Genomic DNA, 27,149 nt, shown 5'->3' on the forward strand with positions numbered 1-27,149 from the left:
TCTACACGCACACACCTACACGCACACACACCTACACACACCTACACACACACACACACACGCGCGCACGCTCCAATAACCGTTTTGTCCTCCTTTGAGTGTGACAGACTTCAAAAGGTGGATGGTAGAATGAGGTATGCTGAATGCTGCTTACAAACGTCACTTCATATCTCTCTCTCGCTCTCTCCCCGTCTTTCTCTCCCTCTCCTACTTCTCCATGTCACTCTCTCTTTCTTTCTTTGTTTTGGCACGTTGTTCTGCCCTAATGCCGTTATCAGACTTTTCTCAGCATGTTAAAAGAAAAGGGTGAAATTAGCCCTCTCAGTCGGTGCTTGCATTCAATTCTATTAGCATTCACAGTTGGAGAAGCAAGCCGTAAAGATGCAATTAACTACAACAGGCAGGGCACAACTGTGTGAGATATTCACAGGCCTCTGTAGCAGAAAAGCAAACCAGAAAGGTCTATTATGTCCAACACCAACACACACACACACACACACTCAGTACAGGCTGTCTGATGAAGCAGATGTTGAGCATAGAAAGGTTTCACAGGGCATAGAGAAATAGCTTCAGGGAATACTAGCGCACGGCGAGGGCAGCAGGAGGCTTAGGCTAAAAGCAGCATGCTCTCTGGGAGCCGCCATCTCATATCGCTGCAATATATGTTCACAGAAATCCCCAGCGTAAACAGCGGATTTGAAGGGGTTTTGTGCGTGGCAATGCTACGTGTGTTTAATTTCTTGCTTATTACTGTGAGGGTTAGATGATGAATTCGACCTGCTGCTGCGCCCTCTACACACACAGGGCCTAGTGCGCACGCACGCACGCACACACACACAACAACAAAATGACTGCCCAGTGCCAGGGGTTTGGTTTATTTGTTGGGTTTAGTCCAGAGAAAGCCCAGTGCCAGGGCTTTGGTTTATTTGTTGGGTTTAGTCCAGAGAAAGCCCAGTGCCAGGGCTTTGGTTTATTTGTTGGGTTTAGTCCAGAGAAAGCCCAGTGCCAGGGGTTTGGTTTATTTGTTGGGTTTAGTCCAGAGAAAGCCCAGTGCCAGGGCTTTGGTTTATTTGTTGGGTTTAGTCCAGAGAAAGCCCAGTGCCAGGGCTTTGGTTTATTTGTTGGGTTTAGTCCAGAGAAAGCCCAGTGCCAGGGGTTTGGTTTATTTGTTGGGTTTAGTCCAGAGAAAGCCCAGTGCCAGGGGTTTGGTTTATTTGTTGGGTTTAGTCCAGAGAAAGCCCAGTGCCAGGAGTTTGGTTTATTTGCACTAGGCAGACAGGTTTGTGTTTTAACTCTAAATGAATCCCATAATTCTTATACAAATGTCAGAATATATTTCTTAGACAATTTAACTGGCTCGAGTGCTGCATTGTCCCACTTGTAAGCTTTCATGAACCGTTATGAGACTCATGTGATAACAAATTACACAAATTACACAAAATTATACAATCCTTACGGAAAAACCACATGAATTTCACGTGATCTTATGTGAAGTTAATGTGATAACATGTAACAACATGTAAAAGCAACATGTGGTAACATGAAACTACACATTTGAGCAGGTGAAAACATGATATCGGGAAATATAATCAAGAAATGGTGCCGACAGAGATGGTTGCCTCGCTTCAGGTCCTTAGGAAACTTTGCAGTAATTAGTTTTTTTTATGTATTATTTCTTACATTGTTAGCCCAGAAAATCTCAAGTGTTACTACAAACAGCCGGGAAGAACTATTGGATATAAAAGTAACGTCAATTTACCATCATTACGACCAGGAATACGACTTTCCAGAAGCGAATACTTTGTTCGGACTTCCACCCTGGACATGGGATCTTATACCAGAGGCCGATCCAAAACAATTACTCGCCAATGTCCAATCTCTAGACAACAAGGTGGACAAAATTAGGGCATGGGTTCTTATCCCAGAGGCCGACCCAAAACAATGCGGTCGCCGCAGGAGAGGCAGACGGAGCGGCCTCCTGGTCAGACTTAGAAGGTGGGTACCCCATCCACCGCTTCCTAGCATATTTCTCGCCAATGTCCAATCTCTAGACAACAAGGTGGACAAAATTAGGGCATGGGTTGCCTTCCAGAGAGACATCAGAGATTGTAACATTCTCTGTTTCACGGAAACATGGGTGACATGTTGTCAGAGTCGGTACAGCCACCCGGTTTCTTCATGCATCACGCCGACAGAAACAAACATCTCTCTGGTAAGAAGAAGGGTGGGGGTGTATTCCCCGTAATTAATGACTCATGGTGTAATCATAACAACATAAAGGAACTCAAGTCCTTTTGTTCACCTGACCTAGAATTCCTTACAATCAAATTCTGACTGCATTATCTACCAATAGAATTATCATCGATTATAGTTACAGCCATGTATATCCCCCCAAGCAGATATCTCGACGGCCCTGAAAGAACTTCACTGGAATCTATGTAAACTGGAAACCATATATCCTGAGGCTGCATTTATTGTAGCAGGGGATTTTAACAAAGCTAATCTGAGAACAAGGCTTCCTAAATTCTATCAGCATATCGAATGCGCTACACGAGCTGGTGCCATTCTGGATCATTGCTACTCTAACTTCCGCGATCCATACAAAGCCCTCCCCCGCCCTCCCTTCAGGAAATCTGACCATGACTTAATTTTGTTGCTCCCAACCTATAGACAGAAACTAAAACAGGAAACGCCCATGCTCAGGTCTGTCCAACGCTGGTCTGACCAATTGGATTCCACGCTTCAAGATTGCTTCGATCACGTGGACTGGGATATGTTCCGGGTAGCCTCAGACAACTACATTGACATATACGCTAACTCAGCGAGTTTATTAGCAAGTGCATCGGTGATGTCGTACCCACTGTGACTATTAAAACCTTCCCTAACCAGAAATCGTGGATTGATGGCAGCATTCGCGCAAAACTGAAAGTGCAAACCTCCACTTTTAATCATGGCAAGGCGACTGGAAACATGACCAAATACAAACAGTGTAACTATTCCCTCCGCAAGGCAATCAAACAAGCAAAGCATCAGTATAGAGACAAAGTAGAGTCGCAATTCAACAGCTCAAATACGAGACGTATGTGGCAGGGTCTACAGTCAATCACCAATTACAAAAAGAAAAACCAGCCCCGTCGTGGACATCAACGTCTTGCTCCCAGACAAATTAAACAACGGCCTGCTACCAAAGCCTGTGGGCTCTGATTCACCTTGGCCAACGTGAGTAAAACATTTAAACGTGTTGACCCTTGCAAGGCTGCCGGCCCAGACGGCATCCCTAGCCGCGTCCTCGCAGCATGTGCAGACCAGCTGGCTGGTGTGTTTACGGACATATTCAATCAATCCCTATCCGTCTGCTGTCCCCACATGCTTCAAGATGGCCACCATTGTTCCTGTTCCCAAAAAAGCTAAGGTATCTGAACTAAATGACATCTGTCATCATGAAGTACTTTGAGAGACTAGTCAAGGATCATATCACCTCCACCTTACCTGCCACCCTAGACCCACTACATTTTGCTTACCGTCCCAATAGGTTCACTGACGACGCAATCGCCATCACTCTGCCCTATCCCATCTGGACAAAAATAATACCTATGTAAGAATGCTGTTCATTGACTATAGCTCAGCAGTTAACACCATAGTACCCTCCAAACTCATCATTAAGCTCGAGTCCCTGGGTCTCGACCCCGCCCTGTGCAATTGGGTCCAACAGCGCCTCTTCAACCTCTGGAGGCTGAAGAAATTTCATCTAAAACCCTCATAAACGTTTACAGATGCACAATCGAGAGCATCCTGTCGGGCTGTATCACTGCCTGGTATGGCAACTGCTCCACCCACAACCGCAAGGCTCTCCAGATGGTAGTGCGGTCTGCGCAGCGCATCACGGGGGCAAACTACCTGCCCTCCAGGACACCTACAGCACCCGATGTCACAGGAAGTCCAAAAAGAGAATCAAGGACGACAACCACCCGAGCCACTGCCTGTTCACCCCGCTATCATCCAGAAGGCGAGGCCAGTACAGGTGCATCAAAGCTGGGACCGAGAGACTGAAAAACCGCTTCTGTCTCAATGCCATCAGACTGTTAAACAGCCATCACTAACATAGAGTGGCTGCTGCCAACATACAGACTCAAATCTCTGGCCACTTTAATACATTTAATGAAGGTATCACTAGATACTTAAACTAACGCCACTTTAATAATGTCTACATATCCGACATTACTCATCTCATACTCATCTCATATGTACAGTTGAAGTTGGAAGTTTACAAACACTTAGGCTGGAGTCATTAAAACTTGTTTTTCACCCACCACAAATTTCTTGTTAACAAACTATAGTTTTGGCAAGCATGACATTTTTCCAACAATTGTTTACAGACAGATTATTTCGCTTTTAATTCACTGTATCAGAATTCCAATGGGTCAAAAGTTAACATAAGTTGACTGTGCCTTTAAACAGCTTGGATAATTACAGAAAATTATGTCATGGATTTAGAAGCTTCTGATAGGCTAATTGACATCATCTGAGTCAATTGGAGGTGTACCTGTGGATGTATTTGAAGGCCTACCTTCAAACGCAGTGCCTCTTTGCTTGACATCATGGGAAAATCAAGAAAAATCAGCCAAGACCTCAGAAAAATAATTATAGACCTCCGCAAGTCTGGTTCATCCTTGGGAGCAATTTCCAAATGCCTGAATGTACCACGTTCATCTGTACAAACAATAGTACGCAAGTATGAACACCATGGGACCACGCAGCTGTCATACCGCACAGGAAGGAGACGCATTCGGTCTCCTAGAGATGAACATACTTTGGTGCGAAAAGTGCAATCGCCGAACAACAGCAAAGGACCTTGTGAAGATGCTGGAGGAAACAGGTACAAAGTTATCTATATCCACAGTAAAATGAGTCCTATATCGACATAACCTGAAAGCCCGCTCAGCAAGGAAGAAGCCAAAGCTCCAAAACCACCATAAAAAACCCAGACTATGGTTTGTAACTGCACATGGGGACAAAGATAGTACTTTTGGAGAAATGTCCTCGTGTGGATATATTGAAGCAACATCTCAAGACATTAGTCAGGAAGTAGTTAAAGCTTGGTCACAATGGGTCTTCCAAATGGACAATGACCCCAAGCATACTTCCAAAGTTGTAGCAAAATGGCTTAAGGACAATAAAGTCAAGGTATTGGAGTGGCCATCACAAAGCCCTGACCTCAATTCTATAGAACATTTGTGGGCAGAACTGAAAAAGTGTGTGCTAGCAAGGAGGCCTACAAACCTGACTCAGTTACACCAGATCTGTGTAGGAGGAATGAGCCAAAACTCCAACTTATTGTGGGAATCTTGTGGAAGGCTACCCAAAATGTTTGACCCAAGTTAAACAATTTTAAGGCAATGCTACCAAATACTAATTGAGTGCATGTAAACGTCTGACCCACTGGGATTGTAATGAAAGAAGTTAAAGCTGAAATGAATCATTCTCTCTACTATTATTCTGACATTTCACATTCTTAAAATAAAGTGGTGATCCTAACTGACCGAAGACAGGGAATTTTTTACTAGGATTAAATGTCAGGAATTGTGAAAAACTGAGTTGAAATGTATTTGGCTAAGGTGTATGTAAACTTCGGACTTCAACTGTATGTACTGTATTCTACACCATCTACTGCATCTTGCCTATGCCGCACGGCCATCGCTCATCCATATATTTATATGTACATATTCTTATACATCCCTTTTATATTTGTGTGAATAATTTCGTCAATATGAATTTGTTTGATTACTTGTTAGATATTATTACACAAGCATTTCGCTACACTTGCATTAACATCTGCTGACCATGTGTATGTGTCCAATAAAATTGGATGTGAACATGGGGATGCAAAATGTATAAATGTGATACCATGGAACTGCACGTGACAACATTGACATGTTTTTCACTTGTAGAATTGCTAATTATATTTTTAAATGTGAATTTTTTTTTACATATGAAAATTCAGTTCCACATCTGAGTTCGATTTTCACGTGAACATTTTTCACCCGTGAAAGTGCAAATTCCACATGTGAAAGTGAGCTTTTACATGTGAGTGTTTTTCACAAGGTGAAAGCATGTGTTACAATGTGAACTCTAAATGTAATACATACGAACATATGGTTTCAATTGTAAAAAAAACTTGTTTTAACATGAACATTTCAGCTCAACATGTGACCACAGCTATTTCACATGTGAAAATATGATTTCACATGTGAAACTGCATATTTCACATGTTTTTATAAGGGATGATATGAAATAGGGTTTTAAGGTAAGTGGTACACTGTTCAGCTAAAATAGTGTAAACATTTTTTATCGATATTACAATGTTTGACATGATCACTTTGTGCTGACTTTTCAAAATGACCCCACCTGGGATTTGAACTCACAATCTCTCACAAGCTGAACTCACAAGCTGATCTTTTCTGCTGTTTCTCCTGAATCACTATGATAAATATAATCGTTTTTCTTGTGTATTTTTAACAAAGCTGAGATTTACTTTGAAGTCCAAAGTGTAGGAATCCAAGTAAACTCAGTTATTGACACATGATTTTCCACATGTGAATTCATGTTGTTTTTTTCGTAAGGGAACCTATCAAATTCAAAATGAATTGTCCATTTGCAGTATTCAGAGACCATTTCCAAGTTGTCCATTATTTATAATGGGGGGGGGGGGGGGCAGCAGGAGGGGCAGAGGGAAAGGGAGAGAGAGACCTTGCTGGGAAATTAGCAAAAGTGTCTTAATCAAATAATGCAGCCAAAAGGACAGACCGACACAGCCCATTAAGACTCATTCTACGTCTCCTCATGTTTGCTACATAATTGGCTTATCGGATACGGGATTCAGACTTAACCCAATGTGTCCCACCTTATCGCCAGTGTGTTTTGGACTTCTAACCATTGTGGGAGACAAGGGCTGATCCCGAAGGGACCTGGTCTTTTATACAAAAAATACCTGTCGTGTCCGAATGGTTTCAGCTACAAACTATGAAAAGCTGAGACTCACGTTTTGCTCTATCAGGCTCACAAGCTACACAAGAGCCATTAGACGGTAAGGGATTCTTCTACACAGATTGTAGGACGTCCCTGGACATAGTGTCTATAATACTGTAATAAGCTCACAGAGTTGCTGTCACAAATTCCACACAGTTGTCACTTACTAATTGGATATTCATTTCGCAGTGAGCAAGCTATTTCTGTACTTACTGCGTTCATATACATTTTTTTATCACGTTTTTGCTTTATCGGACCACTTGTTTTTTTATTGTTCGTCTGTTTGTCAATTTCTCCTGAAAATAAAATGGTAACTCACTTAATTGTGAGGCTTAATATAAGTGCTGTATATGCAGATAAAGTCAGATAAATGAAAAGCCCATTTTTGCTGGGATCGCAGGACTGGTAGTGTTAATCCAAAAAGCTTCTATTACCCCCAAATAAAGACGTCAGTATGCTAGTTAATTACACCCAGTGCTATTAGAGAGAGATGCATTCTGCTAATTGCCTGAATGGAAGCCCTTAACGATGGGATCTTAGAATGTAGAGTTTGATTCGGCTAAGTAGACTGATTGGAGAAATTGAAATGATTGGAATTGCCAGAACAGAAGGGTAGAGGATAGTGGTCTTCACAGACCAGTTGATTCAGACTATGCCCTAGGTTCTATAAAGGCAATAGAGAGCCATTTTTGATGCAACCAATTCCACTACTGTACGTACACACTGAGGATCCCAGACAGCAGTAGGGGCAGCTGCCGTATTAGCAGACACCGGCTACTAGTGCAGAAAGGATCTTAGTTAGTCTAACTGGGATGTGCCTATCTATCCATTTCATTTACAGAACTCTATAATAAGTAAAGAGCGTTCTTCCTGCTGTATTGGCAGGAAGGAAATAACCTCAATATATTCAATGACTTAACTTTGTTGGCACCTCTCTGTCAGTAACATTCTTTGTTCCAAGATCTATATCCTCTTTTCTGAATATAGAATACACCCAAAGTTGCTGGGTAGTGTGTTTTCTCGCTGCTTCATCTTAGTGCTAGTGAGGCAAAAACATCACGCATATGCACACACACATACACACAGTCAGTCCGTCGGTATCAACCAGCGAGACACTGAAGAGAGGAGAAAATAGGTCATGATGAGCGATCAGACAGTGAATGACAGGCCAGTAAAATGAACAATCTCTTCAACAAGAATACTAATCACTCTACTGTCAGGAAGGCTTGAACTAACAACACACCCGCCACTCTGCCGGTTACACATATTAATGGATAACTTGTTTACCAGGGAGGGACACATCTCACTGAGTGGAACCATTCTTCCCCATCTAAAAGTAGAAATGTCATTCATATCCTTACTGGCATTTGGCAATGCTTTTGGTTGCTTCCTAAATGACATCCTTTTCACTTTATTGTGCACTACTTTTGACCAGGGCCCACTACTTCTGACCAATCCTTTATTGGGCAGACAGTGTAGGGTTGGTCGGTCGATAAGGTCAGTGTTGATATTCCCCTTTTGTAGGCTATTATTGACTTTCCCTGCCTTCCCCGTCTGGCAATTTATAACATGTGTCCCAAATGGCACCATATTGCCTACATAGTGCACAATTATAGGGCTCTGATCAAAAGTAGTACGCTACATAGGGAATATGGTGCCATTTGGGACACATATATAGTCATTTAGAACTGTATAAAGGCCATTGTCAGAACTTGGGAGGAAACATCTTTACAGAGCTATGATGTCTGAACCTTTAACATTGTTTTCTAACATTTAGTAATGTTTTCGCTAGCAAACTGTATTTGGTCTGATATGTGGTGTATCAAAAGCATCTGATGCTGTGTTCTGGGTGGAGGCAGAGGATCCTCTCCCCCCATTGCTGACCATTATCTGTGTCTAATGCCTGTGGACACTCCACAGAAAGGGAGAATAAAGACTGCACACAAACCGACAGAAACCTTTACTCTGCGTGCTGCTATTCTTGTCTGCAACCAGTTTTAAATTCAAGCATGTCACATCTGTGGTCCCGCTGTCCTTACACACACATGTATAAAGTACAACCCCCCTTAAAAGATTTAGATGCACTACTGTTCCACTGGATGTCATAAGGTGAATGCACCAATTTGTAAGTCGCTCTGGATAAGAGCGTCTGCTAAATGACTTAAATGTAAATGTAAAATGTAAATTTATCACAAACACCCAATTTTGGTTAATAGATTTGACTTATATTTCGACACTTTGGAGATTTCATGCTTATTTTGTATGTTGAACCACAACCTAAGCTGCACGCCCATTCTTTCACCAATAGAAGACCGTGCATGCAAACCAATACATTTGAGATGACTTATTAAGTACTGTAGTTTGACAGGTTTGACATGATGGTCAAAGCCATAAATAAAGTTGTCCTTCCACATTTGGTTCCTGATGCGCTTTTAGAATAGAATATAATTAATTATATATATATTTTTTAATTGAACCTTTATTTAACTATGTTTGGTGTATTATGTTCCTCCTGCAGGTCCTGAGGGTCTTGGATTCAGCATCACATCACGTGACGTCCCCATAGGAGGGTCCGCCCCCATCTATGTCAAGAACATCCTGGCTCGGGGTGCTGCTATCCAAGATGGCCGCCTGAAGGCTGGCGACCAGCTGCAAGAGGTGAGAGGCAGAATTAATGAAGTCTCTATCTTCTGGCTATTTCTTCCTCCTACTTCACCCCTTCCTCTTCATTACCCTTGTCATGCTCCAACCCTTACGTTGTCCTCTTCCTTCCATAGATTTTGAATTTTGTTCTGAGATATCCAATCAACATGGTTTTATGTGATATGGAATAAAACACCTTTAAGCCTTTTTGTCCTATGTCATTCATGATTGTTGTGTCTACGCCAATGGCATTACCCGTTATGCTTAAGACACAAAGGCTGATTGAATGGGCTTTGCCATTGAAAAGAGTCTTAAAGGGATACTTTGGTATTTTGGCAATGGGGCCCTTTATCTACTTCCCCAGAGTTGTATTTTTAAGTTTATAACAAATTCTTATTTTCAATGACTGGATTCGAACCAGGGTGTATGTAGTGACGCCTCTAGCCTTCAAGTGAAATTATGGATAACATTTTTGTCTCTTCGTGCAGTTTGAAGGAAGTTGCTAACTAGCACAATTGTGAACTAGCGTTAGTGCAATGATTGAGTCTATGAATATCTGCTGGCATGCTTCTAGTCATTGCGCTAACACTAGTTAGCATTGGCTTGCGACACTACCTCTAATTTCCTTCATACTGGACACAGAGACATAAAAAGGGTATACACGAGTTAATCTGACTCTGGTGAAGTAGATAGAGCGCCTTGTTGGCAAAATTACGAAGTATCCCTTCAAATCACAGAGTGGAGTACCTGTAGGGCTGTTTACCTGGGGCTGAGTGGCTAAACACAGGGAAATGAACGTAATAATCTTGTGTCAACAGTCCAATCAGAATGACATGAAAATCATAGACTATGTAATTGGAAAATGTCCGCTCTTAGAAATACCCCATATTTATAGATGTCAGGCAGTCACAGCTCCTCTATGAAAACAGAGAATGATTATGTGTAGAATGGAATTAGTAATTAGTAATTGTTTCAAGACAGTACCAGGCAGTAACACATGTAACACAAGTTAGTAACATGTATTAATACATCCCCTGTATCTACCTGTTTGTGTGTGTGTGTGTGTGTGCGTGTGTGTGTGTGTGTCCAGGTGAATGGGGTAGACCTGAATGGGAGGAGTCAGGAGGAGGTGGTAGCTCTACTCAGGATCACCCCCATGGGAGGAACAGTCAGTCTGCTAGTCCTACGCCAAGAGGACTCCTATCTACCTAGAGAAGTGGTAAGTTAATCAATTGTCAAATTTACTCACATCACCAATCACTTGTCCACACCATCCCTACCCTACTTTTCACACCTCTGGTATGGAAGTAGCCCATAGTAATGGAGTCTTCAGCCGTATTAGGGCTATCCACACTCCCATCAACACCCGCTCAATGTTACCCCTTTGTCTGTGACCTTCTGTCTTGGACCTCATCGTCAGTACCATAGGGATCCACATGAACTTGCTCCAGACTTATCCCTCCCACCCCACACACATCCCTCCCACCCCTGGCCAGCAGGCTCCCTTTGTTTTGAGGAAGGGCTGATTTAAGGCAGGTCAGGGGGACGTCTCTGTGTGTTTGTCTGTCTAGTGTTTTATCAGGTAAACAGTATTATCCTGCCTCTCCTCTCCTCTCCTCCCCTGTCTGTCCTCTGACCATGCAGCCATTATAGAGCCCAGTCCCCTTAGGATCACCAGTAGATATGGTATGCGTCCACAATGGCACCTTATTCCCTACATAGTGCACTACTTTTCACCAGTACCTGTTGGACCATGGTCAAAAGTAGTGCACTGTGTAGGGAATAGGGTGCTATTTTGGACGCAAGAGGTTTGGAATGGACTGGCCCTTCCTCCAAGTCACATTAACACAGACCTTCTCCAGGGGTTGGTTTGTCTACCACTCTCCTATCTGACACTGGATACACATTATCTCTCAGACCCACACATGGGATACCATACATACACACACACACACACACACACACACACACACACACACACACACACACACACACACACACACACACACACACACACACACACACACACACACACACACACACACACACACACTTTTATGTAAGCAGTTCTGGGGTGACTTTCCCTGTCTGGCAACAGATGGTGAGGATAGTAAGGATAGTGTCCTGCCCTCCTACACCCTCCATTCAGCAGGTCTGACAGTCTCCCTGTCATCTGAGTGGCCTGGCAGACACAAGGGTTTAGGCTTTAACCCTAACTTTACCCTATAGCACTCAATCTGTCTCTATGTCTACCCTAACTCTATCCTCTATATTATTCGTTGCCATCTATTTACCACCACACACCGATGATGGTACTGAGACTACACTCATGGAGCTGTATAAGGCCATAAGCAAACAAGAAAATGCTCATCCAGAAGACGTGCTCCATGTGGCCGGGGACTTTAATAGAGGGAAACTTAAATCTGTTTTACCTCATTTCTACCAGCACGTCACATGTGCCACCAGAGGAAAAACAACTCTAGACCACCTTTACTCCAAACACAGAGACGCATACAAAGCTCTCCCTCGCCCTCTTCATTTGGCAAATCTGACCATAATTCTATCCTCCTGAGTCCTGCTTTCAAGCAAAAACTAAAGCAGGAAGTACCAGTGACTCGTTCAATAAGGAAGTGGTCACATGATGCGGATGCTACGCTAGAGGGCTGTTTTGATAGCACAGACTGGAATATGTTCCGGGATTCATCCAATGCATTGAGGAGTATTCCACATCAGGCACCAGCTTCATCAATACAGTTGAAGTCGGAAATTTCCATACACTTAGGTGGGAGTCAATAAAACTCGTTTTTCAACCATTCCACACATTTCTTGTTAACAAATTATAGTTTTGGCAAGTCTGTTAGAACATCTACTTTGTGCATGACACATGTACTTTTTCCAACAATTTTTTACAGACAGATTATTTCACTTATAATTCACTGTATCACAATTCCAGTGGGTCAGAAGTTTACATGCACTAAGTTGACTGTGCCTTTAAACAGCCTGGAAAATTCCCCATATTTATTTCATGGCTTTAGAAGCTTCTGATAGGCTAATTGACATCATTTGAGTCAATTTGAGGTGTACCTGTGGATGTATTTCAAGGCCTACCTTGAAACACGCTGCCTCATTGCTTGACATCATGGGAAAATCAAAATAAATCATCCAAGACCTCAGAAAAAAATGGTGGACCTCCACAGGTCTGGTTCATCCTTGGGAACAATTTCCAAACGCATGAAGGTACCACGTTCACCATGGGACGACGCAGCTTTCATACCACTCAGGAAGGAGACACGTTCTGTCTCCTAGAAATGAACGTACGTGGGTGCGGAAAGTGCAAATCAATCCCAGAACAACAGCAAAGGACCTTGTGAAGATGCTTAAGGAAACAGGTATAAAATAATCTATATCCACAGTAAAACAAGTCCTATATCGACATAACCTGAAAGGCCGCTCAGCAAGGAAGTAGCCACTGCTCCAAAACCACCATAAAAAAAGCCAGACTACGGTTTGCAACTGCACATGGGGACAAAGATTGTACTTTTTGGAGAAATGTCCTCTGGTCTGATGAAACAAAAGTGGAACTGTTTGGCCATGATGACCATCGTTATGTTTAGAGGAAAAAGGGGGTCTTGCAAGCCGAAGAACAACATCCCAACCGTGAATCACGGGGGTGTCAGCATCATGCTGTGAGGGTGCTTTGCTGCAGGAGGGACTGGTGCACATCCCGAAATAAATGGCATCATGAGGGAGGAAAAGTATGTGGATATATTGAAGCAACATCTCAAGACATCAGTCAGAAAGTTAAAGCTTGGTCGCAATGGGTCTTCCAAATGGACAATGACCCCAAGCATACTTCCAAAGTTCTGGCAAAATGGCTCTAGGACAATAAAGTCAAGGTATTGGAGTGGCCATCAGAAAGCCATGACCTCAATCCTATAGAAAATGTGTGGGCAGAACTGAAAAAGTGTGTGTGAGCAAGGAGGCCTACAAACCTGACTCGGTTACACCAGCTCTGTCAGGAGGAATGGGCCAAAATTCACCCAACTTATTGTGGGAAGCTTGTGGAAGGCTACCCGCAACATTTGACCCAAGTTAAACAATTTAAAGGCAATGTTACCAAATAGTAATTGAGTGTGTGTCAATTTCTGACCCACTGGGAATGTGATGAAATAAAAGCTGAAATATATCATTATCTCTACTATTATTCTGACATTTCACATGTATTTGGCTAAGGTGTATGTAAACTTCAGACTTCAACTGTAAGTGCATCGATGACGTCATCCCCACAGTTGCCGTATTACAAAGGGAAACCAAGCCTCGCGCTGCCCAGGCGCTCCGTAGCCGATGTGAGCAAGACCTTTAAACAGGTCAACATTCACAAGGCCGTGGGGCCAGACGGATTACCAGGATGTGTACTTAGAGCATGCGCATTCCTACTGCCAAGTGTCGTCACTAACGTTTTCAACCTCTCCCTGACCGAGTCTGTAATACCTACATGTTTCAAGCAGACCACCGTAGTCCCTGTGCCCAAGAAATTGAAGGTACCCTGCCTAAATGACTACCGCACTCACGTCAGTAGCTATGAAGTGCTTTGAAAGGCTGGTCATAGGTCACATCAACACCATCATGATCAAACCCTAGACCCACTCCAATTCTTATACCACCCCAACAGATCGACAGATGACGCAATCTCAATTGCTCTTCACACTGCCCTTTCCCGCCTGGACAAAAGGAACACATTTACATTTACATTTAAGTCATTTAGCAGACGCTCTTATCCACCTATGTCAGAATGCTGTTCATTGACTACAGCTCAGCGTTCAACACCATAGTGCCCACAAAGCTCATCACTAAGCTAAGGACCCTGGAACTGAACATCTCCCTCTAATACCGGATCCTGGACTTCCTGACGGACCGCCCCCAGGTTGTAAGGGTAGGCAGCAACACATCTACCATGGGGGCCCCTCAGGGGTGCGTGCCTTTCTGTACTCCCTCTTCACCCACGGCTGCATGACCAAGCACAACTCCAACACCATCATTAAGTTTGCTGACGACACAACAGTGGTAGGCCTGATCACTGACAACGTGAAACAACCTCTCCTTCCATGTGAGCAAGACAAAGGAACTGATTGTAGACTACAGGAAAAGGTAGGGCCAAACATGCCCCCATTCACATCGACGGGGCTGTCGTGGAACGGATCGAAAGTTTCAAGTTCCTTGGTGTCCACATCACCAACAACCTATCATGGTCCAAACACACCAAGTCGTGAAGAGGGCACGACAACACATTTTCTCCCTCAGGAGAATGAAAAGATTTGTCATGGGTCCTGAGATTCTCAAAACGTTCTACAGCTGCACCATCGAGAGCATCCTGATTGCATCACCACCTGGTACGGGACCTGCTCGGCATCCGACTGTAAGGCGATACAGAAGGTAGTGCATACGGCCCAGTACATCCCTGGGGCCAAGCTTCCTGACATCCAGGACCTATAAAGTAGGAGATGTCAGAGGAAGGCCCAAGAAATTGTCAAAGACTCCAGTCACCCAAGTCCAAGTCATTGACTGTTCTCTCTACTACCGCACGGCAAGCGGTACCGGAGCGCCACGTCTAGGTCCAAATGGCTCCTTAACAGCTTCTACCCTCAAGCCATAAAATTGCTGCATAATTAATCAAATGGCCACCCTCCTTTGTTTTTACACTGCTGCTACACACTATTTATTACCTATACATAGTCACTTTACCCCTATCTACATGTACAAATTACCACTGCACTTTGACTCGGTACCGGTACCCCCTGTATATAGCCTTGTTATTGTTATTTTATTGTGTTATTTTATGTTTTTCAAACTTTTTCTAGTACATTGTTTCATAACTCTATTTCTTCAACTGCATTGTTGGTTAAGGGCTTGTCAGTAAGAATTTCACGGTAAGGTCTACCTGTTGTATTCAGAGCATCAGATCAAAATAAAGTGTGATTAGATTTTTTATTTAAACCTAAAACCAAAAAACAGGGACATTGGTTACTCCTTCTCTTCATTCCTCAACCATTACTTTATTAAGAATCCCGTAATAGAGACACAATACTTCTCTTCCCCCTCCCTCCCTCTTTCTCTCGCTTTCTCTTTGTCTCTCTATCCCTTTCTCCCGAGAACTATTCTAAGTGTGTGTGTGTGTGTGTGTGTGTGTGTAGTGTAGATGAAAGAGTGCAAACTAGCACACAGCTGCTTCATTACTCTCCTTTTCACATTAGCGTTAAGGTGCTATGCCACACACACACACACACACACACACGCACACAGAGAGAGAGAGACTGGCGCTTTCATGGATCTCAATAATCCATACAAGTATGTTCATAAAAATCTGATTAAGAGGACAGGGCTTCACCGCTGACAGTTACTGCAAATAAAGTATAGTGGAGAGAGGAGAGGAACTGGGATTTGCCTCTGTGTGTGTGTGTGTGTGTGTGTGTGTGTGTGTGTGTGTGTGTGTGTGTGTGTGTGTGTGTGTGTGTGTGTGTGTGTGTGTGTGTGTGTGTGTGTGTGTTTGTTTGTGTGTGTCACCATAAACACATCATCCAGGCCCCCATCCACTACAGTGCAGTTCTAAATCATAGAGCGAGTAACATGGTACATTACTTTAGGCATACTGCTGTCAGAGAGGAGAGCGAGAGAGGACATTTCCCACACACACAGGATACAGCCATATAAATCAACATGCAGAGGATCAGGTTTGTCTCGTTGATATTTGCTTTGTGATGTTTAATGTCAGTGGTGAATCAGGCACCACATCTCTTTATTGGTAGATTGTGGGAGGCGTCGTGTGTTTTATAGGAATTACTTGACCGTGCCTTATGTTTGCTATGAAGCTATTTTAATTACAGAATGTAAGGTTTAATGACGCTTCCATCAAAACTGTGTTCTCACAACAGATCAGAAAAGATAAACGGAGATTGTTGAGTAGTTGAACAGGGTTGTGTATTCCCTTTGTTCGGCAGGCAGCCTAGTGGTTAGAGCGTTGGACTAGTAACAGAAAGGTTGCAAGTTGGAATCCCCGAGCTGGCAAGATAAAATCTGTTGTTCTGCCCCTGAACAAGGCAGTTAACCCACTGTTCATAGGCCGTCATTGAAAATAAGAATTTGTTCTTAACTGACTTGTCTAGTTAAATCAAGGTAAAATAAATCAAATACAATTGCATTGCCTTTGCTGTCGTGCTCCCTCCCTCCCTCTCTCTCTCTCTGTCTCGCTCTCGTCCTTTCTCACTCTTGCTCTCTCTCCATGACTTGGGGGCAGCGACAGACATTTTGAAAGAGCAGCAAGCGGCTGCGGTAGAGCAGATGGACTGACTTATTGATAGGGCCGTCATCGCTAGCTTTTACCCATCGCTGTCCAAACCCGACGGGAGCAGAGGAAAAGGAGCTCTGACACCTCAGCCCATCCTTGTCCAACCCCTCGCCCTTCACAGAACAGAAGGAGAATAGATGTCTATGAACTGAGGCTTGACTGAACTGTAAAGATGTTGAGGAAATAAGGGCTTTAGATCAATGGCTGCTATACCCACTACCGAAGAATTAGAGCTTGGGGGGTGAGGAGGATAATAACAGATGATGTGAACTCCAGAGGGATTGCCCCTGGCGGGGGGAGGTTAACACGAAGGCCCTTCCTGGCCCCAGACGGCCTCATCAGTGGCCTGGCAGGGGAGGATGTGAGGAGTGACGGCAGTCAAATTCCACGTGACTGCTTAGTCACAGTAATTAGGCTCTCCAAGCTGCTGATGGTCATTAGTACCGTACCAAACTTGCTAACTGCCTGGTACTCGGCACTCTATTGTCCCTCTAATCTCTCTGACATCAATGCAAATGTCATCGAAAATCTAATCCAACACTTCATGAGAGGCTATGAGCTCATGTTGTGCAACATTTCTATAGGCTATGCAATTGCATGAGAAAACTGTGTGACGGCCTCTATTAAAAGAGGAGGATCTCATCAGCTTTCCAAAGGCTAGGCCTACTATATTTATTTCTCAACTATCCTAGTGTTAAGCACATTGCTTCTCTATACAACAGGAGTATAGTCTACCTGGTTGGCATGAAAATGAACCACAGGAAAAACGTCCTCCATTTGCAATATACAGTGCATTTGGAAAGTATTCAGACCCCTTGACTTTTTCCACATTTTGTTATGTTAGACTTTTTCTGAAATTGATTAAATAATTTTTTCATTCATCCGTCTACACACAATACCCCGTACTGACAAAGCAAAACCAGATTTTTTTTCAAATGTACAAATGTATATATATATTTTTTACTGAAATATTACATTTACATAAGTATTCTCAGACCCTTTAATCAGTACTTTGTTTATCTGCCTTTGGTAACGATTACAGCCTTTTCTTGGGTATGACGCTACAAGCTTGGTACACCTTATTTGGGGAGTTTCTCCCCTTCTCTCCAGATCCTCTCAAGCTCTGTCAGGTTAGATGGGGAGCGTCCCTACAAAGCTATATTCAGATCTCTCCAGAGATGTTCAATTGGGTTCAAGTTCGGGCTCTGGCTGGGCCACACAAGGATATTCAGAGACTTGTCCTGAAGCCACTCCTGCGTTGTCTTGGCTGGGTGCTTAGGGTCATTATCCTGTTGGAAGGTGAACCTTTGCCCCAGAGATCCTGAGTGCTCTGGAGCAGGCTTTCATCAAGGATCTCTTTGTACTTTGCTCTGTTCATCTGTCCCTCTATCCTGACTAGTCTCTCAGTCCCTGCCACTGAAAAACATCCCTACAGCATGATGTTGCCACCATCATGCTTCACCGTAGGGATGGTGCCAGGTATCCTCCAGATGTGACGCTTGGCATTCAGGCCAAAGAGTTCAAACCTTGGTTTTACCAGACCAGAGAATCTTGTTTCTCACTTCTATATTGAGCGAGTCACTGGTATTGCCTGCTTTAGTTTTTGCTTGTAAGCAGGAATCAGGAGGATATAATTATGGTCAGATTTGCCAAATGAAGGGGGCGAGGGAGAGCTTTGTATGCATCTCTATATGTGGAGTAAAAGTAGTTTTTTTTTTCTTTCTCTGCTTGCACATGTGACGTGCTGATAAACATGAGGTAAAACGGATTTAAGTTTACTTGCATCTCCCCGGCCACTAGGAGCGCCACTTCTGGATGAGCATTTTCTTGTTTGCTTATGGCCTTATACAGCTCGATGAGTGTTGTCTTAGTACCAGCATTGGTTTGTGGTGGTAAATAGACAGCTACGAAAAATATAGACGAAAACTCTCTTGGTAGATAGTGTGGTCTACAGCTTATCATGTGGTACTCTATGTCAGGCGAGCAATACCTCTACTACCTTAATATTAGACATTGCGCACCAGCTGTTATTGACAAATAGACACACACCCCCACCCCTCGTCAAACTAGACATAGCTGTTCTGTCCTGCTGATGCATGGAAAACCCAGCCAACTGAATATTATCCTTGTCGTCGTTCAGCCACAACTCAGTGAAACACAAGATATTATAGTTTTTAATGTCCCGTCAATAGGATAGTCTCAAGTGGAGATTATCCAGTTTATTTTACCCACTCGCCAACAAATTCTCACAAGGCCCCACGATCTCCGCCCCCTGTATTTGTGTTTTCATACGAATTACGGGGATTTGGGCCTGGTCTAGGAGAAGCAGTATATATTTTGTGTCGGACACATTAAAGACAAAACATTTGTCCAGTTCAAGGTGAGTAATTGCTGTTCTGCTATCTAGAAGCTCATTTTGGTCATAAGAGTCTGTTGCAGCCCAATTATGTACAAATAAGTTACACACAAAATAGCACAGTTGATTAGTATCCCGTAAAATGGCAGTCATCCCCTCCGGCGCCATTATTAATTGATTGCATCTTGGAGCATTTGTGCTTCTATCCTACTGCCGGGTGCACATTGCTGCGCTTACAATGTGAAGAAATAGTTTATCAACATTTTAAGCTAAAATGTTCTGATCTGTTGCGTGGTTGTATTCATTTGGGATCTATCACATCCCACAACTGCCCCCGACTATGTTAGGAATATTTATTTCTCGGTCAGAATAGAGAAGGTTACATTTTTTACTATGGGGGATAGTAGACTGACATAGGCTAATACTTTTGCTGTTAGTTAGACCTACTCATCCTGTTGGCTGACAAAGTAAATGTGGACAGTTATTCCAATATCTTCAGTATGCGCCTTGGAATTAGGTAAGACATGTATTGTTCCATCCCCCATGTATCTGTCTTCACTTGTAGCCTGTGAGAAAGACCCAGTCACGTGACGCGCATTGGCTAATAAGAATTGAGCTGCTGTACTGAGTGAGAGATGCTTCGGTGCACTCAGCTGAGAGAAGGGAATTATACTTATTGTATTCAGCCCAAGGGCACAACAACCACTGGCCGCGAAAGGCATGGATATTTTAGGGGGCATTATGGCCACACAAAGGGGATGCTGCCGGGAAATTTGAGGCATTATCAAGTGCTTTTCAAATTATGAATAAGAGACTGATGAAGTGTGTACAGCCTGCACAGAAAAAACTAAGCAGAAATCATGCCTTTCATGCCACTTTCTTTTTTCAAGTCATCATTAGATTCACATTATGCAGCCTTAAGAATGTATTGCAAATGTAAACATATAGTCTAATGTTTGTATCACAACTAAAGTTGCATAAATAACTCTACATTAAACATATAGGAGGACTTGTTTTTTTGTTAACCCCTCAACACAGAAAACCCACATGTGCGTACTCCCTCAAATTGTTTGGAGAAAATATCCTTTCCATTTTATTCAGCTATGTTTAATTGGATTCTTCAAACTATAAAATAATGCCACAGAATTTTAAGCAAGTCTTGTCTGCTAAATAAACTAGTGTATTGAGGCCTATTGACTGACAGTGAGTGAGACATGGAGGTTAGAAACTTGGTGAGAGAGAGAGGCAGGCAGTCATTGAAAAGCAATCGCCATGGAAATAACAAAAGAACACAAGAGAATCCTAGGAGACCCAACCTGTACTTGATGAAACCTTACCTCTGCACTTCACAGTGCTAAGAAGCTACCCAGGGCATAGTCCCCAGTCAACACAGACACACACACACATCTAGTCCCCAGTCCTCCCTTCTACCTTTCTGAATAATTCATTTCTGCCGACGCAATTACTCGCTACACTAATACCAGGAACGATAGGAGCGGCTGCGTACGGCGGTGTGAGAACATTAAAACAGCACAGCACTCACACGCAATTCCGACATGCAAACACAGAGGCCAACCACAGGACCCCGTCCCTCCCCCTGCCACAGCACCAACACGCCGTTGTCTGGTTTATTTATCGTCACATTTATCTACCCACCGTGCACCGTGGCTGTGTGTGCTTACAGCCGAGAGCGACATGGCGGCACCCGGACGCCGCAGGCCAAGATTGCATTTCACCTTCCACTCCTGTGATGAATAAGTAAATGTCACGCCTCAGTACCCACGCCGGCAGGCTACTGCTGTGCATACCAGGCCTTAAACACAGAGGCAGCCCTGATGATGTCATGAGAAGAAATGTATTCACCTGTTGAGTTGGTTTAGGTTGTAAGCTGCGGTCTGCTGTGCTTATTACTATTGCTTTAAAGTGGTTGCCCACTTTGTTGTCCCGAGTATAGCTGTGTGTGTGTGTGTGTGTGCGTGCTCACTTTGTTGTGCCGAGTATAGCTGTGTGTGTGTGTGTGCCCACTTTGTTGTCCCGAGTATAGCTGTGTGTGGTTGCCCACTTTGTTGTCCCGAGTATAGCTGTGTGTGTGTGTGTGTGTGTGCCCACTTTGTTGTCCCGAGTATAGCTGTGTGTGTGTGTGTGCCCACTTTGTTGTCCTGAGTAAAGCTGTGTGTGTGTGTTTGCACACTTTGTTGTCCTGAGTAAAGCTGTGTGTGTGTGTGTGCCCACTTTGTTGTCCTGAGTAAAGCTGTGTGTGTGTGTTTGCACACTTTGTTGTCCTGAGTAAAGCTGTGTGTGTGTGTTTGCACACTTTGTTGTCCTGAGTAAAGCTGTGTGTGTGTGTGTGTGCCCACTTTGTTGTCCTGAGTAAAGCTGTGTGTGTGTGTTTGCGTGTGAATGCCTGCGTGCGTTATTTCCATTTGTGTTCCCACTCATTCCAGTCCATTCATTTCAACCCTCGCACCCCCTCACTAATAGCTCCGTCCAACCCCCATACTGTATGTTAGCTCTACTATTCTGGTCAGCGTTATTTCCATTCTCTCTAGAACACAGACTCCAGAGATTTGGTAAAAGAGCCCCTTGCCTAGAAATATAATCTATTATTCTATTTATAGGACCCCAATATCCCCCTACTACTAGAATCAGGCTTGGACACTCTGACTCTCTTCCAATATCTATACTAGCTTACTTAGCATGAAGCAATGTAATGTGTTGGTCACGCATTCTAAGTAGTATGCAAGTACAGACATTTAACCCTAGCCGTCATTTAAATAGGCTTTGATAGGCTCGATTACAGCCATATTCTCTAACAGCCGCATCATAAACCATGCTTCATATTTATATCATGAACATAACAAACAGCCAAATAACCCTAAGTGCATGCTTATACCGTCAGTCCCTATAGAACTATAGATAGTGCATCCCAAATGGCACCATGTTCCCTTTACCATACTCTACTTTTGACCAGAGCCCATCATAAGAAGTGAACTAAATAGGGAATAGGGTGCCATTTGGGACGCGTCACGTTTTCACATGAAGAACAAATGGGCGTTAAAGGAACATAATGATTAGATGATTCTCCATGGTGACTGTTATGTTCTGTAGTTCTGGATCACACCAGTGTAATTAAGCAGTACATTAAAACCCATCTTATGATCGTATCACAGTTGTCACTGATCCATTAGGAGCCATGTCTGCCAAGCAATGAGATTCTTAATTGTGCAATTAATTACAGTCCTTCTGAATGATGTGACAGTGGGATTGATGGTTCGTTCCCAGAGAGAGAGAGAGTTTTTCTTCTGCTGGTCCCTATCAAAGGGATCCCCACAGTGTTTTCTACCACTAAACTCAAATACAAACTGTAATGGCTGAAATCACAGTCGCCCCATAACCCTAACCCTTTAAATGGGTATTGAGTAAAAGGCTGCTGGGTTGGTTCCCTGATATGTCTCTGTAACCAAACAAGCATGACGTTGTTTTTCTTTCCCAAACCACGCCAATGAACCTTTATTGAACCATTTCCAATGGGTCCAATTATGCTCCGCAGATGATATCTCTTGGTTTTCCCCAATCACCCCACAATCTAGACAAAACAAAACGAGATATGTCCTTGTGCTTGTTTGAAGTGTCTGCGTGGTACAGTGTTGTTGTGAATGGGCTCCCATACATATTCAAATCAAGTCAGCCTTCCAACCGTGTTGCTAAATAATGAGTGTTTTAATTTGTCTCTGGATGAGAGATGAGACACTTAAGGTGTTGACTCTGTGGTCTGGGCTCCTTCCCTTTTTCTAACAGGGAATAAACTAACACATTCACAGAGTTCTCGGTCAAAAAAAAACCCCAACTGTACAGGTATCATTTCTCATCATCATGCAGTATTGAGAGTAATGTTACATGTATCCTGGAAGTGATCAACCCCTGGCTTAACTTCTGAGAACTTTTTTCCCCCCAGTACAAGTGAAAAGATTAGTCACAAACACAGAAAAAAGAAAAGCATTTGAAGGAAGTGGTGCAGAACGACATAGGAACTGACAACCCTCAATTTGATCATAAGTGCAGCCATTACTCTCTATTGTAAGTTGTGTTGACCTTCTCAAAGTATAGAGCTGTCTCTCTCTCTCTCTCTCTCTCTCTCTCTCTCTCTCTCTATGACTTGTACAGTAGTCCAGGGGGAGGGGGGGGGGGGGTAGTAATGGTAGCAATTCCATTGCTACTATTTCAGTGCTATCATTTAAGAATCAGAGGAACACGGAAAGGATTTGGGTCATTTGGGGTTCTCTCTCTGTTTCTCCCCCCTCTCTTTAACTATCTAGCCCCCTCTCTTTTACTCACTTCAATTTCATTTAATGTTAAGGAGCTTTATTGGCATAATGAACAAAAGTTAAATAAACAATACAACATTTACAGTAAACATTCATTTGTTAATTAAAGTTCCAAAAGAATAAATACATTTCAAATGTCATATTAGGTTTATATACACCGTGTTGTAATGATGTGCAAATAGTTAAAGTACAAAAGGGAAAATAAATAAACATAAATATGGATTGTATTTACAATGGTGTTTGTTCTTCACTAGTTGGGCTTCTCTTGTGGCAACAGGTCACAAATCTTGCTGCTGTGATGGCACACTGTGGTATTTCACCCAGTAGACATTGGAGTTTATCAAAATTGGATTTGTTTTCAAATTCTTTGTGGGTCTATGTAATCTGAGGGAAATATGTGTCTCTAATATGGTCATACATTTGGCAGGAGGTTAGGAAGTGCAGCTCAATTTCCACCTCATTTTATGGGCAGTGTGCACATAGTCTTCTCTTGAGAGCCAGGTCTGCCTTTGGCGGCCTTTCTCAATAGCAAGGCCATGCTCACTGAGTCTGTACATAGTCAAATATTTCCTTAATTTTGGGTCAGTCACAGTGGTCAGGTATTCTGCCACTGTGTACTCTCTGTTTAGGGCCAAATAGCATTCTAGTTTGTAAATGATTTCCAATGTGTTGTTTCTCATGATTTGGTTGGGTCTAATGGTGTTGCTGTCCTAGGGCTCTGTGGGGTCTGTTTGTGTTTGTGAACAGAGCCCCAGGACCAGCTTGCTTAGGGGGCTCTTCTCCAGGTTAATTTCTCTGTAGGTGATGGCTTAGTTAAAGAAGGTTAGGGAATCGCTTCCTTTTAGGTGGTTGTAGAATTTAACGTCTCTTTTCAGATGTTTTTATTATTAGCGGGTATCGGCCTAATGTTCTACGTTGTACACAGAGGAAATGGGTTTGTCCCATTTTGTGAATTCTTGGTTGGCGAGCGGACACCAGACCTCACAACCATAAAGGGCTATAACTGATTCAAGTATTTTATGCTATTTTTGATGGCATAGAAGGCCCTTCTTGCCTTGTCTCTCAGATCGTTCACAGCTTCGTGGAAGTTGCCTTTGGTGCTGACGTTTAAGCTGAGGTATGAATCGTTTGTGTGCTCTAGGGCAACGGTATCTAGATGGAATTTGTGTTTCTGGTCCTGGCAACTGGACATTTTTTTTGTCTTACTGAGATTTACTGTCAGGACCCAGGTCTGACAATCTGTGCAGAAGATCTAGGTGATGCTGTAGGCCCTCCTTGGTTGTAGACAGAAGCACCAGAACATCAGCAAAATGTAGACATTTGACTTCAGATTCTAGAAGGGTGAGGCCGGGTGCTGCAGACTGTTCTAGTGCCTTCGCCAATTCGCTGATATATATGTTGAAAAGGGTAGGGCTTAAGCTGCATCCCTGTCTCATCACCCGGTCCTGTGGAAAGAAAGAGAAGTGTGTGTTTTTTGCCAATTTTACCCGCACACTTGTTTGTGAACATGCTTTTTAGAATGTCGTATGTTTTTCCTCCAACACTACTTTCCATCAATTTGTATTGCAGACCCTCATGCCAAATTGAGTCTAAAGCTTTTTTGAAATCAACAAAGCATGAGAAGACTTTGCGGGGATCCGTTGCTCTGTTGCTCCTGTGTGAGGTGCTGGGGCTACAGTTGAGGGTGATGTCCTTCAGGGTCCTGGCAGAAATTGGGATTGCTTTCTTGTAGAGGTGGACCTGGTCGTTAAGGCTGTTCAAGTCCAGGGTGGAGTGGTGGGCCAGGTATACATTTAGGTTTTGAGGCACAGTCTCACGAAATGCTTCATTCACCCGCTGTATGGTGGCAGGGTGACAGTTTTTTTCTGGTAGCAGAGTGGAGATAACCACTTGTGCGTTTTGGAGAAAGTGGAAGAAGCTTTTTAAATCACTCCCTTGAGTGCTGTTGCCACCCTTTCCTGCTGGGCCCTCTGGTTGTTTGTGCCTGTGTGAATTATGATGTGACTGGGGACCCTAGTCTGACAACAGCTCCAGGTCATGATCTAGTGTTTGGGCATCAGAGTTTAGCCACTTTGTGTTTTAAATGTATTTGCCATTTGATTCAATGAGGAAGACAATCTCTGGATTTTGTGTGTCCCCAGTGGATGTGGGTGGGAGGTCTGTTGGGTTGGTGGGTCCTGTGTTGTCTGTCCCATTGTGGTGTTGAGGTTGTGGTCCGAGTCTGAGGTGGGCTGTTCTGCTGGCTTGTCTGGGAGAGTGTCCTGCTCTCTGTCACACCTCAGCTTTCTGACCTCGTCCTTCAGTGTCATGTGTGTCTCTTTAAGTTATCTCCCCTCAGTCCGTAGAGCAGCCAGCTCTTTCAGACAGCCGTCCATCTCCACCTTCTGCCATCCGGGTCTTGTTCTGTCTAGATGGAGTGGGCTCTCTGAACTCCACCATGTCTCTCTCCAGCTCTGTGAATTTATCCTTCTCAATGATGGAGGAGCAGTGCCGTTGTGGGACCTGGGTGTGTTCAATGCTGGTGGTGAGGGGACTATCCTCGTCTGCAGGACAGTTTGAACAGGTGTGATCAGACTCACTGAGGATGGCGGAGTTGTCACAGAGAGAGAGAGCTTTTCCCAGCTCTGCTCTCTCTTTGATCCTGTAAATGTCCTGCATGAACTGCATGAGGATGCCATGTACCATGACCATTCGTACACTTATTTACTTAGCTTTATATAACACAATTACCTAGAGATGGTTGTTTTTTACTTTTTGGTTTCAGAAGTAGTTTCAGACTGAATATTACTCACTCAGTTTTGTGTTGGATGGTATTTCCAGGTTCTGCAGTGTTTCTTCTTCAGGTTTTTTTCTTGAAAGTCCTTGGTAGTAATAGTTCATTCAGTTAATTTGGACCAAAATCAAGGTTTTAGGTCTGGAATTTGGATTTGGATTGAAAGTTTTAATGTTGAGGTTATTATCCTTGTGAAAAAATTGAAGTTTATCTACATTTATCCAACTCTAATTCTATCTCCTCTACCCTCTCTTTAAGTCTCTCTCCCACTTTCTTGGTCTATCTCCTCTCCCTCTCTCTTTAAGTCTCTCTCCCCTCTCTTTAAGTCTCTCTCCTCTCTCTTTAAGTCTCTCTCCCCTCTCTTTAAGTATCTCTCCCTCTCTCTTTAAGTCTCTCTCCCCTCTCTTTAAGTCTCTCTCCCCTCTCTTTAAGTCTCTCTCCCCTCTCTTTAAGTCTCTCTCCCACTCTCTTTAAGTCTCTCTTCCTCTCCCCCTCTCATTAAGTCTCTCTCCCCCTCTCTTTAAGTCTCTCTTCCGCTCTGTTTAACTGTCTCTCTCCCCTCTCTTTAAGTCTCTCCCCCTCTCTTTAAGTCTCTCTTCCACTCTGTTTAACTCTCTCTCTCCCCCCCTATCCTCATCCTCAACTCTCTCTCTCCCCCTCCTCAACTATCCTCCCTCCTCTCTC

The 27,149-nt window shown here is 43.4% G+C and overlaps 1 protein-coding gene across 2 annotated transcripts in view; it reads left to right on the forward strand.

Moving 5' to 3' along the window:
- LOC115104519 (partitioning defective 3 homolog) overlaps positions 1-27,149 on the forward strand; it is a 581,101-nt gene that overhangs the window by 292,194 nt on the left and 261,758 nt on the right. For both annotated transcript variants that reach the window (XM_065007121.1, XM_065007122.1), the window contains exons 10-11: positions 9,545-9,684; positions 10,760-10,888. In XM_065007121.1, coding sequence (XP_064863193.1) covers positions 9,545-9,684; positions 10,760-10,888 — 269 coding nt within the window. The remainder of the gene's footprint in view (positions 1-9,544; positions 9,685-10,759; positions 10,889-27,149) is intronic.

This window comes from Oncorhynchus nerka, linkage group LG22 (assembly GCF_034236695.1).
Source record: "Oncorhynchus nerka isolate Pitt River linkage group LG22, Oner_Uvic_2.0, whole genome shotgun sequence".
Classification (NCBI taxonomy): domain Eukaryota; kingdom Metazoa; phylum Chordata; class Actinopteri; order Salmoniformes; family Salmonidae; genus Oncorhynchus; species Oncorhynchus nerka.